General features: G+C 37.2%; 3 protein-coding genes across 10 annotated transcripts in view; 1 reads left to right on the plus strand and 2 right to left on the minus strand.

Moving 5' to 3' along the window:
- Positions 1-9543: 9543 nt before the first annotated feature.
- On the minus strand, positions 9544-12528 carry LOC105690527 (E3 ubiquitin-protein ligase rififylin). Of its 3 annotated transcripts, none has more exons than XM_012408348.3 (6): positions 11813-12528; positions 11252-11444; positions 10903-11170; positions 10392-10692; positions 10047-10227; positions 9544-9954 (listed from the first exon to the last, which is right to left on the minus strand). In XM_012408348.3, exons 1-6 carry the CDS (start codon positions 11858-11860, stop codon positions 9779-9781), a joined length of 1167 nt encoding a protein of 388 aa, XP_012263771.2. In that variant the 5' UTR covers positions 11861-12528; the 3' UTR covers positions 9544-9778. The 3 variants fall into 3 exon arrangements, with proteins under 3 accessions (XP_012263771.2, XP_048508634.1, XP_020710760.1); XM_048652677.1 differs by having other exon boundaries at positions 11809-12528; XM_020855101.2 differs by having other exon boundaries at positions 11252-11350; positions 11813-12527.
- A 194-nt stretch (positions 12529-12722) lies between these two features.
- On the plus strand, positions 12723-15321 carry LOC105690536. The gene is given in 4 exon segments (XM_012408360.4): positions 12723-13206; positions 13406-13679; positions 13682-13906; positions 14243-15321. Coding segments are annotated over 4 exon segments (1386 nt in total). The 5' UTR covers positions 12723-12955; the 3' UTR covers positions 14879-15321.
- Positions 15322-15407: 86 nt separating this feature from the next.
- Positions 15408-16813, minus strand: part of LOC105690493 (leupaxin-like) — a 30027-nt gene continuing 28621 nt past the window's right edge. For all 6 annotated transcript variants that reach the window (XM_012408322.3, XM_012408303.3, XM_012408329.3 and 3 more), the window contains one exon: positions 15408-16729. In XM_012408322.3, coding sequence (XP_012263745.1) covers positions 16584-16729 — 146 coding nt within the window. In that variant the 3' untranslated portion in view covers positions 15408-16583. The remainder of the gene's footprint in view (positions 16730-16813) is intronic.

Here is a 16813-nt window from a genome sequence, read left to right on the forward strand (position 1 = left end):
AAAATTCAATGAATTTTTTATTTCTATCGTTAATATACGCATATAAATATCAAGCAATCTATTAATTAGAAGAAGCAAAAAAAGGGTGAGCGTAAAACAGAAATTTCAGCTGATGCATAGATTCGCGGTTATTATTTACGCGTGTCTAGAAAATGTAATTTATAAAAATGCGCCTAATTGGGAAATACTAATCCGCAGTTTATTTTCGTTCTGGATATTTGTGCGTCGTCACACTGTTTTTCTTTTAAATAATGGCCAGATTACGATGAATCTTTTGTAAAAAATTAAACAAAACAAGTTCTGCAAGCTGAAGCCGGAAAATGTTTCGTAACTAATACGTTTCGACATTAGGAGAAAAAAACGTGAAAATCCATAAAACGGACGACAAGCATGTATCGCGTCGGAGACGTGAGATAAAATGAGAGCAAAAAAAAATAGAATAAATGATTTACTCGAAATCAATGCTGTTATAAATATAGTTTGATCACAGGGACATAGTTTTATTTCTTGTGAAAATTACACAGACATATTCCGTGCAAAATCAGTGAGAAAAATTTTGCAAAAAAATTTGTATTGTTGAACATGAGTGTTGCAGCTATATAGTATACATGATAATATGACATTATGTCGAAAGCTCGAAGCAATTTATAAAAAAAAAAATTAAATAAAATGATGAATTATTAGTTTAACAAAGCTGCTGCAGCATTATGGGGGACAAGTAATCTAATTAATTGTGTGTGTATACAAAATGAAACAGACCCAAAAAAGACGAGGAAAAAAAATTAACACAAAAAAAAAAAAAAAACAGAAAATAATACGATTATAAATATATTATAAATGAAGATGAAGTAAAGGAAAGAAAAATTGTAATCCTCTGTACATATAAAATATATGATAATACAATGATTATTACGATGGTTTATTAATCTAATGAATTCATATTATACATAAATATATATATATAAATATATAATTATAATTATTAATATATATATATATATATTGATTAAGCAGAGGTTCACGACGTGCCGTGTGTATGTGGGAATAAAATACATAATATACTGGACATTGTTCAATTCAATTGCTTAGTTTTGATTCATTTCATATTTCCCACTTTTCTAATTCTCCCTTGTTCAGAATCCTTATTTCAGGCAGAAAGACCGAAGTACAATCCGCGGTGCCGGAGAACAGACCACCTGGGCAAGATATAGCGCGCTTTACATTAAAAATCTGGCGCATTTAAATCGGCCTCATCGAATTTCTTCTACGAGTGACCTCCTTCTGTTTGGATCTCGAAAGGTTGCAACACCAACTCCTCTAGTTCATATATCAAAATTCCTATGCTGATGCGGTATATCACCCACACAACTTTAGGGTCAGCTAATTTTATTCTATCTGTATTATCGGTAGGGACCATTGAACACCACGTGGCAATCTTTACGTCAATTTAAATAGAAGAATAAAATTCGTGCAAATGCTTGCAGATCGTTTTTCGAATTGTGATGATCACACGATCAACAGACCCGTCAGGACGTTCGATGTGACGTAAAGTTCGCCACCCCATGGACAGGGCAATATTCCTATGTCCCCATGTAGCACCCGCATAGACTTGCCGAAAAGAACCAAGGCTGAAGTAATGACGTTGCACTACACTGACGAGCATTTACTTCCTCCAAGAAGGACTGTTTTCTCATCTGACACATTTTAATCTCGAAATTATTCAGTAGACATACGAATATTGCAGATAATTGTTGACGTGTCAACAAACCATCTTGCGAATGGTGTTGGGATGTTTTTATTGTGGAAATGAATATTTCAAAGTATGAAGTGATGGGTATCTATTATTGTGTATATTGGGGTAAGGATTAGCAATGGATTAGTACGCGGTTACTACAGCGCTATATACTTGGTTGACAATGAGTCCAGTGTCCAGTTTTGACTGAGCAGTCACTCGGGAAGTAGTGTTTCGTTTGATCTACATATTTTGAAAAAGTGCTTGACGATCGGTAGCTACTGAAGGACCCATATCATTGGAAATTTCGTAAATTCCCCAACTCGGAGATTTTTCCACAAGCACTGGTGAGCATAATGTTTTTATCGTGACCATCGTATGTCCGGGCTCCCGATCGGTCAGCAATTCGTTTCAAAGAATTGGAGCTGGTGGTAATGCGACATGAACGTGGAATTTTGATAGATTTTAAGTAACGATTGGACTCGATGGTGGGAGAGATTGAGATCTTTGCGCAAAAATGGAAAACTTTGATTATTCGCAATTTTATTCCCTGTTTTGTAGATTGGGGGAGTATGAGGGTCACGATTTTGCGCAGCAGAAATACCTTTCATCGTTCGAATTCTGAATAACTATACCTAGTTCGTTACGCGTTATTATATTCCTATATTCATAAACTTAACTAACAATAATCTGCCTGATTTCGGAATAGTATTGACAAAAATTTGAATACTATCAATCTTTTTGTCTAACATTACGGAAGGTACCTATCATCGGGATTTTGGTTTAAAATTATGCTTTATTGCCATTTCATGAACGAATTTATCTATATAGTTGAGGTTCAATTTTAAAATTTCACTTGTTTTCTGACATAATATTTTCGCATTTCAGATTCATACTTGACAGACGTCGAAGTTCTTCGCGATACAGTTCAACTTTCAACTACCATCCCTACGTTGTGCTGAAAAATTCGTATAAGGTAAGAAATGATTGTTATCGTGTATTCGTTGACTTGTAATGAGATCAGAAGTGGTTTGTCTGATTTGCATTTCTGGAGTCAGAATGCATTCAATGAGCGTACTAGAATTGACATTCTATAAAACTTTGCCTTTTGCCTCAGAAAAACGCCAAGCCTTAGATATTTTGCAAAAGTTGAGATCAGAATTCGGAGTTTTTTCAAAGAGTTTTTCAAAGAGTCAAAGAGTTTATGGATCTGAAGAGTTCAGAATCAGGTCTCTATGAGTTTTATTGCTAGCTTTACTAAATTAATAAATATTAATAATATTTATGTGTTCATCTATTTATTTATTTATTGAATTATAAATTCATACCTGATGCCTATCTACTTTCAATGTAAAGCAATCGTCGCGTCTATGATTGCAGACTGTTTTAGTAATCAAACAATTAATTAATAACCATAGTATATTGAATAGTTACTTAAACAATTAGTATTCCGGAAGCCTTTTTACTATCCGAATTCATGGTATGATGAATTTTTAAGATAGATCATTTTAACTTGCACATTTGGATTCCTGATATCAAAATACATAGGAATAGCATAGGAAACTCCATAAAAAAAATTATCGAAAATCGTCTCAAATTTTGAGAAAATCCTAAGGCTATAGGCTTACCGTTTTTTCGGGTCAAAATGTGAAGTATTTCTGAAATCAATTGCAGGACACGTTTCCTTTGAATTTCTGCACAAGGAATACGAATACGTCGATTAAATTGAGTTCGGAATAAATCCCATTGAGATATTCTCGATTTTTCACATTTTGGACCGATAAACTGGCGATAACTCGGTCAATTTTGAAGATAAATCATTTTAACTTCCAAATTTGGATTCCTGAGATCGAAATACATAGGAATAGCATGGGAAACTCCATAAAAAAAATTATCGAAAATCGTCTCAAATTTTGAGAAAATCCTAAGGCTATAAGCTTACCGTTTTTTTGAGGTGAGAAAGATTATTCATATTCTGCAATCTCGGGAATCTGGATCTGATGTCCAAATTCTCTCGTATACAGACTCGAGAAAGTTGGCGTCGTAACTTTATACTAAGAATATTCTTAGTCGTTGAAATTTCGAACAATGAGGTATAATTAATCACACGTTAATGAACTCTCATATTACTGCTTATTCCATCATGATGTTCTCAAGTGCGGGATAGAGGTCCTCGCGTTCAAACACTATAATTCGTACATCCATAGGATTTGGGAATTTATCATGGGTTTAAAAATTATCTTCGCCGTTATATTGTGAACAAATTTATTCATAAATCTTAGGTTCAGGTTTACAATTCAGGTCAGGTCGCACAATTCGTTTACAGGTATGAAATAAGTATCAGTATGATATAAGTTAGAGTATATTATAAAGATATATTCAATATAATATATTAAAACGTCACATTGGCAGTAATATATTAACAGATGATATAATATAATATTTAAATAATATATTGACGTACAACATCATATTGGTAATAACATATTCTTATATTACGTCATTATTAATGCACTTTTCGTATATTTCAGGTACTCTGAGATGCTGTCGCCGCAGTTATGATCCCCTGGACTCCCCCTGTTCATCAGGGGGAGTCCAGGGACCCGTCCCCTGGGACAGCGCGGCCTCCCACCGCCCCCGGGGTCCCAGGGGACCCAGTCTCCGAGGACATGTCTTCGGGGATGCGGTATCCCCGCTGGAGGGGATGCCATATCCCGAGGGACATGTCCTCGGGACTGGTCTTCGGGGACGCAAGTTCCCCCAGGGACACGTCCCCGGAGATGCGGTATCCCCGCTGGAGGGGATGCCGTGTCTTTGGGGGCGTGGCCTTGGGGGAATACGCGTCCTCGAAAATCCCGGGAAAAGGAGGCCTCAAGCGGTCACTCGTTTTCTTGATTTCTCTAGAGAAACGAAAAACAAAGTGTCCGCTTGGGACCTCCTTTTCCCGGGATTTTCGAGGACGCTTATTACCCCAAGGCCACGCCCCCAAAAGACACGGCATCCCCTCCAGCGGGGATACCGCATCTCCGGGGACGTGTCCCTGGGGGAACTTGCGTCCCCGAAGACCAGTTCCGAGGACATGTCCCTCGGGATATGGCATCCCCTCCAGCGGGGATACCGAATCCCCGAAGACATGTCCTCGGGGACTGGGTCCCCTGGGACCCCGGGGGCGGTGGGAGGCCGCGCTGTCCCAGGGGACGGTGGACTCCCCCCGATGAACAGGGGGAGTCCGGGCAAAGACGTTGGAGGAACTGCGACCTGTAACATAAATAACAAATAAACAATTAGTTAACTGATTACATAACTGACCTAATGTATGACTTATTTTATGATCAGTATACAAGTATAAGACGTTCGAATTATAATAAATTGTACCAAGTAATATGATAATAAATTATCGTCTTGCCTTATTCGCGTGTCTGATGAATTTTATTATGGGGGTGTATAAATTTACCAAGTCTATTGGGTAATGCTGGGTGATCTGATTTTATGAGGACGATTTTGAAAATTTTCTCCGGGTTTGCATTTCTGTACGCAGACTCTGAATGTTGGAATATACTATAGGGACTCTCGAAAGGGATAAATCAAATGAAACATACCTCCGCAAAAAAAAGGAGTAGTACGTCTCATGTGTTGCAGATCCATCTCTACCGGAACAGGATGGAGAGTAGTCGATCTTTGGAGAGACTCGTTGATATCCTGATTTGGTTCCATCACGCAATGATCATCCACCAGAAAGAAAAACAAATATCACATGTACAATTCAAATCACGATATAACAATCGCTTATATTTATACTCTATTTGTATCCACGAAAAAGATCAATAAATCATTCCGTATCTCATTAAGAAAATTAATTGAGTGAAAAATCATCGAAAATCATCCCTACGAATTTTTCTGGAGCTGCATTGAGTGCATTTGCAATACATCCTTCAGCGAAGCTCGTAATAACGTAATCAAACTACAATGGGAAACAGACGCTCGAGCGATTTGAAAAATATTTCATGGAGGGAAAAATCAGAAAAATGTCGTAAAGAAAGTTGATTAAGAATAATGGCTATATCTAATTTGTATTAGTTGGATTGATCAATTGATTATCTCCGAATTCCGGAAAACAGAATGAAACGCGTAATTCAATTGCAAAGTCATCTCTCAGAATATTAAAGGGTTGTTCAGAACCCGGGCTAGTGTATTTCTAACGACTGTTTTTAGTATGAATAGTCGAGAGCGAGTGATCAAAATACATATAGGAACGTTTGCGCAACCGATTTAAGCAATATTCAACTAAATTTTATGTGAAGTTCTGCTCACCGTTCTCTCTCTCCATCGTCGCTCTGAGGAATCTGCTTTGCTACTAATGTCGCTCCTGATGTCGCCGCTCCTGTCGCCGAAGCCGAACTGCCGTCGAATCCAAGACGGAAAACCTGCAACACATATGTACTCTGTTGACCATGTACCAAATTACACGCCCTCGATCGGATGTTTCGTGATTGGCTGCAATTCATTCGATTACTATACATATACAGCTTTGTGTCTGAATTGATGCACTTGTTAATTAATCATCATCAATCGAATGATCGAACTCTGATCAGTTTACGGATCTTTGTGTCATATCACGACGACTAATCGATCGAAGATTTATTCCCCTGAATCTTGTAAGATATCTGAGGATATAGGCTTGACGTTTTTTCGAGGCGAAAGGTAATCCATTCGTTCTAATTAATCCAGGACGCTTTCTCTACGTTGGAAGGCGTAACGAACATGAAGACGTCGATTAGATCGAGCTGGCAATGAATCCCATCGACATATCCTTGATTTTCACCTTTCAGATCGATAAATTGGCGATAACTTGTTCAATTTTAGAAAAAGAATTACTTGGCCCATTTTTTACACCCCGAAATCGCGGTGAATCGCACGAAAAATAAGCAAACGCTATAGCCTTTGGTGTTTTTCACCCCGAAAAATGTGCAAAGACTATAGTCTGAGCGCAATCTCTCCCACCATCGAGTCCGATCGTTACTTAAAATCTATCAAAATTCCACGTTCATGTCGCATTACCACCAGCTCCAATTCTTTGAAACGAATTGCTGACCGATCGGGAGCCCGGACATACGATGGTCACGGTAAAAATATTATGCTCACCAGTGCTTGTGGAAAAATCTCCAAGTTACGGAATTCACGAAATTTCAGTAGCTACCGATTGTCAAGCGCTTTTTCAAAATGTGTAGATCAAACGAAACACTACTTCCCGAGTGACTGCTCAGTCAAAACTGGACACTGGACTCATTGTCAACCAAGTATATAGCGCTGTAGTAACCGCGTACTAATCCATTGCTAATCCTTACCCCAACATATGTCTCTCTCTCCTCGCTAGCTTCTTCTATCTCTTCTCAAAGGATATACACACTACCATCGACGTCGCTCCCGATGACGACGTCGCTTCGGCTGCCGTTGCCTCGGAAAAGGAGGATCTACGTACGAGACGTTGCAATGATCGAATACCGAATTGCTCGTTCTCAATTGACCGTTTTGAACTTACTCGGAATTTTCCGTGAACTTTTTTCATGAAAAACTGAAAGGCCGTGTAAGAGCTTCATTTTGCAGTCTTTGCCAATTTTTGGGCCGATACTTTGGGATTTCGGGGTGAAAATTACCAAAGACTATGGTGAATTTGAAAATTGATAATGTAGCCACCGAGCGCCCATGTGCCTCATCATGTGCATGCCTTCGATCCTGTATATTGTATCCTGCATATTTATTCCTAGTATGGTAGAGTGATCGACTGATTCCTTGCAGGACCACGCATATGCCTGCCTGTGTATTCATTTATTCACTAAATTTTCGATTCAAAAAGAGAAGAATAATTTTCAGCTGTGTAAGAGTTGTCCTCAAGCTGAGAAATTTAGGCCAAAAAATTTTCTAGGTATCAGGAGAACAGGAAACCCGAGGAGGTATTCCGGGACTTGGTGCCTCATCAGGTGCATGCGTTCCATCCTGTGTATGGGCCATTCCACGTGAACCGGATATCATTGTGTCCTAATGTGACTTGATATCTCGAAAACGAGAAATAACACATTCCTGAAACTTGACTCTATCGCTTTGGAGAGTCATAGGGAAGCTATGGAATTTTTTTCAGATTGTTAAATGGTGTCGATCATCGCGAAAATGACTTCGAAATGCCGCCGCGGAGCGTCCATCAAGTAGCGACCATGGAGAGTAAATAGGGGGTATTCTCTATTGTTCGACGCGCGCCATTACGCACCTAGGCGGCGACGAGCTCGAATTTATGCGCGCCGCCGACTTTGATGATTTTTTACTCGAAAACGAAGCCGAATGCATCTCTGAAATTAATTCACAGGCTGTAGTATAGTTCAAAGTATATGTCAGCATTTTTTAAAAAAATTTCGGTGCTATCCGTCAGTGTTTTAAAAATCATTTGAAAATTAATTGTCAAATAAACAAATGATAAATAAACTTTTCTGTAACCATCTATTTTTTTTCTAAATCTGTGGCCTTATCCGCGTAAGTGCTCAAAAAAAAATTGAATCTCACATCATTTTTGACGAAATTATGATTTTTTGAAGAAAACGCTGCTCAATTTTCGATGGTTAATAATAAATCGAATTTTGCACTAATTGAAAAATCATCTGACACAAAATTCTAACTCTCTATGGACAATCGACTTGCCAAATTAAAAAAATATCTGAGAGGTGACTGATCCGGTTCACGTGGGATGGCCCGTGTGCGCTTGCCAAAAATCGGTATATTCTCCAAATTCGTAAGTTCTGCTGAAAATGCAAACAGTATTTTAGGAATTTGGGTTTAATTTATACTATGGTCAGGTAAAATGATTTACTGATTTAAATCGGTTATTAGTATTAGCATGTATTAGAATGTTTATAAGAATATACTTGCATGGTAGAATCATATTGAATACATTTTATCAGCCGTTACATCATTTTCTATAATAGCAAATATTTGAAAAGGCACCGATGACATTTTGAAATACTGCGAAATGTTATTAATGCGTAATGATCCAAAAACTTCGAATAGGTCAATGAAACGGATCGATTAATCCATTAATATTATCACAACGTTCAGAAAACTTTAGATCAAGATATCTCAAGTCCAACAAAGTTGTGAAACGGTATGATAGATTTCTTAGTAAAGTGACTCATCACTTTTTATTTCTAACATAAGCCATTAGCAGAAAATGTAATCAGTTACCTCAGAAGTTGCGGTATTCCTTCTATCACATCGGAATCGGCGATAAAAACTTATATCCGATTTGCTATCAAATATCATGAAAAGCTGATATCAGAAAAGTGATAGTACTTGGCGATGCTAGTAGAATTTATTTTGCATCATAGTGAATATTTTTTTACAAACATAAATTATGTATAGGGATCGAAAAGCTGTTCAGTAAAATACTCTTGTAAAAAAAAATCAAAACCTGAACTATTCTTACAGAATACAGAGTCAGTTGTTACCTATTTGGTATACATTTGAAACATGTCCAAAATTACTACTGTCTGAATAAACACAGTGTTACTGTCAAACACCGAAATCTGGAGCATGTCGCCAGACACCAGAGAGGGTCCGAATGTACAACAATGTAATGAAATATTCGATCTTTCACCGACGTAGATGATATCTGTTGACATTTACTGGTGAAAGTCGACATTCTCTAATTTCGGTCATTCACGGCGAAAACAGTATTATTTTCAAGTTTCAAAGGAGGGTAATTATAAAAGTGATGCTGCTGCCGCAAGATGTTGACTGTAATGTCTTTAGGTGAAATTTAATACAAATTTAGAAATAACGCTAAGCTTTATTGAACGTCCGTCAGGTAGAAGGAACGGAATACAACTGCTGAAATAATCCTTCATCCACAGGTTAATCCTATACTTAAATCACATACATAACATTGACTTATTTGTACTAATGCCTATTCATGTAGATATGCAACATCGATCACATAGAATATGATGCCGGTGTAAGAATAAGGAATTTTCATCGCTTAGTAATTGTACAGTTTCCGTTATCTCAGGCTCTAAATGTTCGCACGACGCGGACCACATATTGCCTGCAAATTGGACACTCTGAAAGCTGTTTTCCACAGGTAGTACATGTCGCCATATGACCACATTCTAGCATCACACATTCCACTGGCGCATCCATGCAGATTTTGCAAAGATCATCTAGCCCCAATTTCTCCAGATCTATGAAAAACATATTAGAAAATTTCGAAAGATGGTCAAGTGAATAGAACAGTTGAGAAACCTAAGTCAGTTGTACGTGAGATCCTACTTACCTTCTCTGGATTTAGCATGCTGTTGCCATAACCGTGAAGCTCGGTCTAACAGTTCACTTCGTTCCACGCAGCCTTTAAAGTTCACTCTGTTAATGCTGAGTAAGTCTTTCAGTTGTTTTACATTCAAAGCCTGAAGTCCAGCTATATTGTCGATGTCAGATAATTTCACTGTTCCAGTATGCTGTTGGAATACATCACTAATTTAATAAGCAAAAAAGTTAGGCGTAGCTACAGAAATTCTAGCAACAAAGGTAATATTGAGGAAAGGCCATTGAACTGAGAGCAATCAATTTGTAGGATGAAATCCTCACTTCTAAGTTCAGAGTTTCAAATGATATAACCTACGCTGAGTAGTTCCGTAACTATCACTGAATGCTTTTCTGCATCAGCTGAAGTATTTTCGTCTTGTTCGGTGACCAAAGGTTCAGGGCCTGGAGGTTGGCTGCAATCACTGTCAGATACCTCTTCAATTTCAATGTTGTGAGGAGATTCAGTAAAAGATGAGGCTCTTTCCGTTTCTGGGGAACTTGCAATGGGAGTTGGCTCCGCGTTTACGGTTTGTGCATTCAGTCGGGCTTGTCTGTCATTGCTATTAGATCGGCTTCGAGATCTTGAATTTGGCGTAGAATTGGAATGATCGGCGGAACTTTAATCAATAAACAGAGAATAGTTAATGTAATCTCAGATAATGTGACATATTATATCCCAAAACATTTTCAGAGCCAATTGAGTTGTTTGGTGCACAACAACATTGGCTTTAACAGTAGAAAAAAAAAAATTGAACTCAATTTTCTAATATTCTCTATGTGTTTCTCAAGTCTCAATCACCTTTCATACTTATGGATACTGGCCTCACCTGCTTATATTAGATTCGTTGCTTCTCTGTGGCTGTCTTGGATAATCTCGAGGTCCATCTGGAGCTCTGTCTCTAGGAGGAGTATCTGTTCTTCTGCTTTCTGACCTATTCCAATTTGGCACATTAGAAGTTGAAGTATTAAATATATTAGAGGTGAATCCACGAAATGCATTCATGAATGGGCCATCTTCAAAGCTTGAGCCAGTCCTTTGATTACTACTAGTAGCATTTGCATGTAGAATGACTAGATTCACTAGATCTTCTTTTTCTATAAATTCAGTTTAGAAATGAAGTTAGCACCTGTTAGAATTTCATTGAGAATAAGAAAATCTTAATAATAGGTTCTCACCAACGCAGCCACGAGTTGATATTTTCTTTGCATTTAAATAATGCTGCAAATCTTTGGAACGCATTTCCAGTAAGGTACTTCTTATGAGTGGTCTTTGACCTAAGATGCAGCATTTATCACAGTTCAATCTCCTGTCCCCACATCTCGTCAAACAATTTGTACAGTAATACCGTAAGCAGTCCATGCATTGTTTCTGAATTAAAATTATGCTTTGGACAACAGTAATAAACCAAAAAAGTGTGTTTTTCAGTGTTCTAGTAACCTCAATCAATGACAAACAAGTAGTTTGTTGTCTAAAACCAGATGAATGCAAATGCTGACTCAATCTTTGCGTTCTGCCCCATAGGATAATTTTCAGTGTTCATCGGAAAAAATTTAATTTCCAAAAGAAAAAGAAGGAATGCGACAAAATTTTAGAAATTATATGTCGTGTTCCAAAGTGATGCAGGATTGGCAAAGATGTGATTGTCAGATTTTGTCTTGCTATTTTTTAATTCATCATTTGTTTGAATGTCATGGCCTATTAAGTATAACATAAACGCGTCAGTGTTGCATACTTACTTTTCTTTTGAATAGATTGAACTTCATTGAGCAACTCTCACAAGCCATTTTCCCCAAGATCTTGCAATAATGAATATGAATCGTCGAATGACAACTTCAAGTTCACAACACTGATACAGTATATCAATGGTTCACAAGCACAAAGATTTTATAGGTTAGACAAAAGTCATGACTCAATCATCATTCAGTTTTATTTATGTTTCGAACACTGGATGCTCCCATCAATTTATGATTCAATGAAGATTCACTATTCAAAATAATTCCAACGAGTAATCTTATCTCCCTTATTAAATTTTCTGTACTCCAATCCATCGATCAACTTATTGTTCAACACAATCAAAGTACGTTTGTATGTCACTCATGTATTATAATTGCAAAGTATAATATAAATACATGATTTTAGTCTATACGTCATCTCCTGTCGAACCGCAAGTATTTAATAAGGAATAAAATATTCCCTACGCTTGATGATGCTCATAGCCTCTGAATCGAGCTTTGAATCTTCTAAAACTGCTGGGTATATAATAATGACTCTACCGAGTCCTTTGATTCAGGCAATCAGCTGTGAGATAGGAAAGAGTGTAAAATGAAAAATGAAATTTCGCGCACTGTAGTGGAATTGCAGCACATCTATCTTTATTGTAACTGCAGCATATAATAGTGTTTGTGACGAATGACGTTGTGAAGGCAGTTAGGGGAATGCGCAGAACAGAGTTGGTGAAAAAGCTATGAGCGTTCGAGAAATTCTTTGAAAAAGTGGGAGGGATTATATTTAAAAAACTATTCCGCTTGGAGCTTGACGTCATTGGTTACCGGGCAACGAATCGCCAATCGCTGAAGGCCACATACGAATCACTAAAAGTTAACCAATCCGAAAATTGTTCCATTTTTTCGTAGCTGTTCCATGCGATTCCGTATTCGTTTGATTACGCAATCTGTCTGAATTTGTGCTGCAGCTAGTAAAGTTCTTGCATCAGCCCATTTCACCTCCTACTAGAGACCGAGTTATTTTCAAAGGATATTGTGATGTGGAAGGTACATTTGCGGCCTAACGTCTCAAGAGATAAGACGCGGAAGTGTAAAAACTTGAACTAAGAGATACTCGTTTGTTTTTTTTATCGTTGGAATCATCAATGGCTGAATATGAGCGCATTGGAACGCATTTTCATAACCGTGCCTAAGAGTTTTTCTAAAACTCACAGTTTTCCAACTCAAAGAGTAAGATTTGCGACATCGTTAATCTCCGAAAATATTAATAAAAACAGGAGAATGTCCTCGACCACCGAAGATGACGCAACGCTGGACGCTTCTTCCCTTATTGACCAAAACGTATGCTTTCGAGGGAAGAAACGGCGCCTCGATCATCTTACGTGGGAAGAGAAAATCCAGAGAAAGTGAGAACTCGGATTATATTAACGATAAACAAATACCCCATGAATAGCTCCGCGCATGTTTGAACATCTGTTCGAATGTGTTGAAGGACATGTTTGACAGCTGCTGCTGTCAAACAGCTCAAAGAATTAGATAATAATCTCATGTATTACATTAGTTGGAACTGGATACACTAACGAAATCTTTTAATTTCACTTTCAGGAAGTTGAAAAATAGAGTAGCTGCGCAGACATCTCGTGACCGTAAGAGAGCAAAATTAGATGAACTTGAGGAAACAGTCAGATTACTTCGTGAAAAAAATGATGCACTCATTCAAGAGTGTTCGGTGCTAAAGTCTCAAAATGAGACCCTGACAGTTCAAAACACATTACTGAGGAAAGACCTTGAGTCGAGAACGACAGAAATTCCGGTTTGCTCAGAGTGTCAGAGCCGTGTCGGTTCCGTTGCCCCCATGCCAGGATCTACAGTATCCTCCCAATACCCTCTGCCGCAGGGTGGGTCAACCAAACCGGCACCAGTTCTGACCCTGAGCCAACCAGCCGCAACACTGTGGAAGATCTTGACCCTCTACCTCCTCTCGAAGAACTGTTTGCAGACCTCCAAGGAGACGATTACATCGAAAGACTTGAAGAACTGGCCGAAAGTCTTCTGCGAGAAGTTACCGCTGAAGTGGAAGCAAATGCTCATCAATCAAGTGAACAAGTGAGTAGTTCAATTAAAGTCTGATCCTCTGAACATAATAATACGCATACAAATTCTTTGCTATTTTAGCAACCATCAAATATTTTTTGTAATCATATAGTCAGATAACATTAAGATCTTTCAACTTTCATTATTGACAAATAAGAAATGCAGTAAAAACTGTTAGGGAGCTCAGTACATGAAATCTTTAACAGTGGAAGAGCTACCTTAAAACTGTTCTAGAAACGAATAAATCCCAGTAATTTTGAGTTTATGTGCGTATACATTGAATATATGTGTATGTATGAACCCTCAGTGGTCTCTCGACTAATCGTTTCAAATTTATTTCCGTTCAAGATCAACATTCCAAGAGAAGCCACCAAAGAATCTAGCGATACAACAAGAATGGTGGGGCAGACATCAGAAAATGTGGAAACCGATAGAACTAATCGAAGCTTAAATACCCGCTCTCTACCTGACCAATCTTCTGGCTCGAGCACAACACCTATATTTTGTACTCCGACCAATGCAGATGTATTACCTACTCACGAAAATGTTGTTGAAGTTAAGGAAGAGCCAAATTTAAATGACATGGATACAGTCTACGGTACCTATGATGAATCGACTAATTGTATAACCATAATATACCCCGGAAATGGGGAGGATATCAAAATTGAAGAAAGCGTTCAAGAAATAAGCTCTGACAGTATCTACAATGAAGAAGATTCGACGTATTTAACGCCTGGTCACGCTTTTGCCGATCATTTATCCCCGGCTCATACATTCACAGACTCTTTATCCCCAGCTAGCAATCATTCGGAAGATATTGAAATGGTCGATCCTCCAAGTAAAATTGATTCACATTTATCAGACGGAGGATACGAGTCTCACGGTTCTCCGAATACAGAAATTATCAACACTAACGCTGCAGCAGCAACCCTCACAGATTTGTGGCACGAAAGTTTTTCTGAATTATTTCCAAGTTTGGCGTAAAGGTGCACCACCCCATTATTATCTTTCCATGAAATCATGTTCTGACATAACTAGACTCTGAGACTATATCTGTGATACACATGTCTAATCAATAGGGCGTTTCTTGCTAGGGTAGCATATGTTCTGTGGGCGCTGTAAATATGATTATTTATATGATTTTCGTACGATATCAATAGTTGAATAACAATTATACTAGAAAGCTAGTACTATGAAACCCTTATTCTTGTACATATAGTGGACTGTTATGTTCGTCGAATTTTTTATACAATTAGAATAAGTACGTAGATATCTTAACCATGTCATTTTTATTAACAGCACTTTCTGATGTCTTATTATTATACAAATTAAATATTTAATATATTAAGAATGTGTCTTGGAATACATCAATACTTGCTAAGTGCGATTGGTTGAGCAATGTGCACAATAAATGCTGATTACAATCATATGGTGTTCCATTATTTCTCTGATATCGAGCCCCAACCCACTTGTACTACTCTGTATTATTTCATCGGGTATTGAATAAGGTCAATCAATTGAATAGTTATTTATTTATGCGGCATCGACTCTGTGGCGAAAGTGCTTACAAACCATATTTGATACGAGTTAACCGTGTAATTACAAGGTATCTGTAGAAGAATGTTGGCACAAACTTTAACGAGCGCAGATATTTCTGGTAAATTATCATAACTTTGATTAAGATCAGTTTGATATTTTATGAAAAATTTTCGTTAGTCATACATCTATCGAATTATAATTGTCAATTTTTTAACAAAAAACGGCGTATAGTATAATTTTAAGACAGTTTCTGTTTTTAAAATTAATTGTAATAAGCTGAGCAGTCTCAGAATAGTAGATGAAGTAAGAATTTTTTGTGATTTCATTTGACAACTTCATCTCACGTGGTTTGTAAAATTCATCTATAAATAGTTTATACATATTGTATAAACTTACAAATATAATCATTAATAAAATAAGTTTGAAGTCACGTTCGCTAATCTACTTTTTCTGTAGAAAATGAAGCAAAGAAATGACTATAAAGATAATTAGTTACACAGACGCAACAGTAAATAAAATATGAATAAAGCAGTTGTATATGTATAACTATTATTAACTGTACATAAATATATCATGATTCATAATTATTCAACAAATTCTAACAGAAAAGGTATTGTGATGACGTATGATTGGTACCCGGTAAGCATCAAAATATACATATCGGATGTTGGTGGAAAACAAGATTTCTACGGCCTTCTACAACAGTTTTCCAGTTACAGGATTAGCAATTTCATTATAATAGTATATCAAACTATTAGTACACCACCGAACTATACCTATAGCTAATTAGTACCTCTTCTTAGATTAAAAGTCACGAGAATATTAAGCAGCTAACCAGGAGTTGCCGAATATGTATCAAAATTAAAAATTGTACAACAAATAACAGAATTGAGCACGAAATGTCGGCCCATTGTGTGAACCTATACCTACACATATTTCAATGAAATCAAACCTGATGATGACGACAATTGTAGTGTCACCTGTATGATCCTGTAAAAATTTGTATGCAACTCCTTCTGGAAATGCAAATCATAAAACATCCTTGGTAATCAAACACAACTTATTTCGCTTAATATTAGTATATATAGTTCTATCTGATACACAGTATGCACAAACTACGTCATACATCTGTATATCCGATTATTGGTTTTTATCCAAACAATTTATCAAAACAACCATGACAGTATGGCTTGTCATTTTGTTCTTTGAAAGTACCCTTGTTCAATTGTTTCAAACAAAAAGCACATACAAAGTGTTCAGGGTGGAATTTACGGAACATGGCAGTTATGCAGCGACCTGAAATGAGAAGTAGAAAATTTCCAGACATAGTTCCTTGAATTTTCGAAATAGATCCTTAGTTTGTACAGTCAGAAAAACACT

The sequence above is a fragment of the Athalia rosae genome, chromosome 3, assembly GCF_917208135.1.
Source record: "Athalia rosae chromosome 3, iyAthRosa1.1, whole genome shotgun sequence".
Lineage (NCBI taxonomy): Eukaryota > Metazoa > Arthropoda > Insecta > Hymenoptera > Athaliidae > Athalia > Athalia rosae.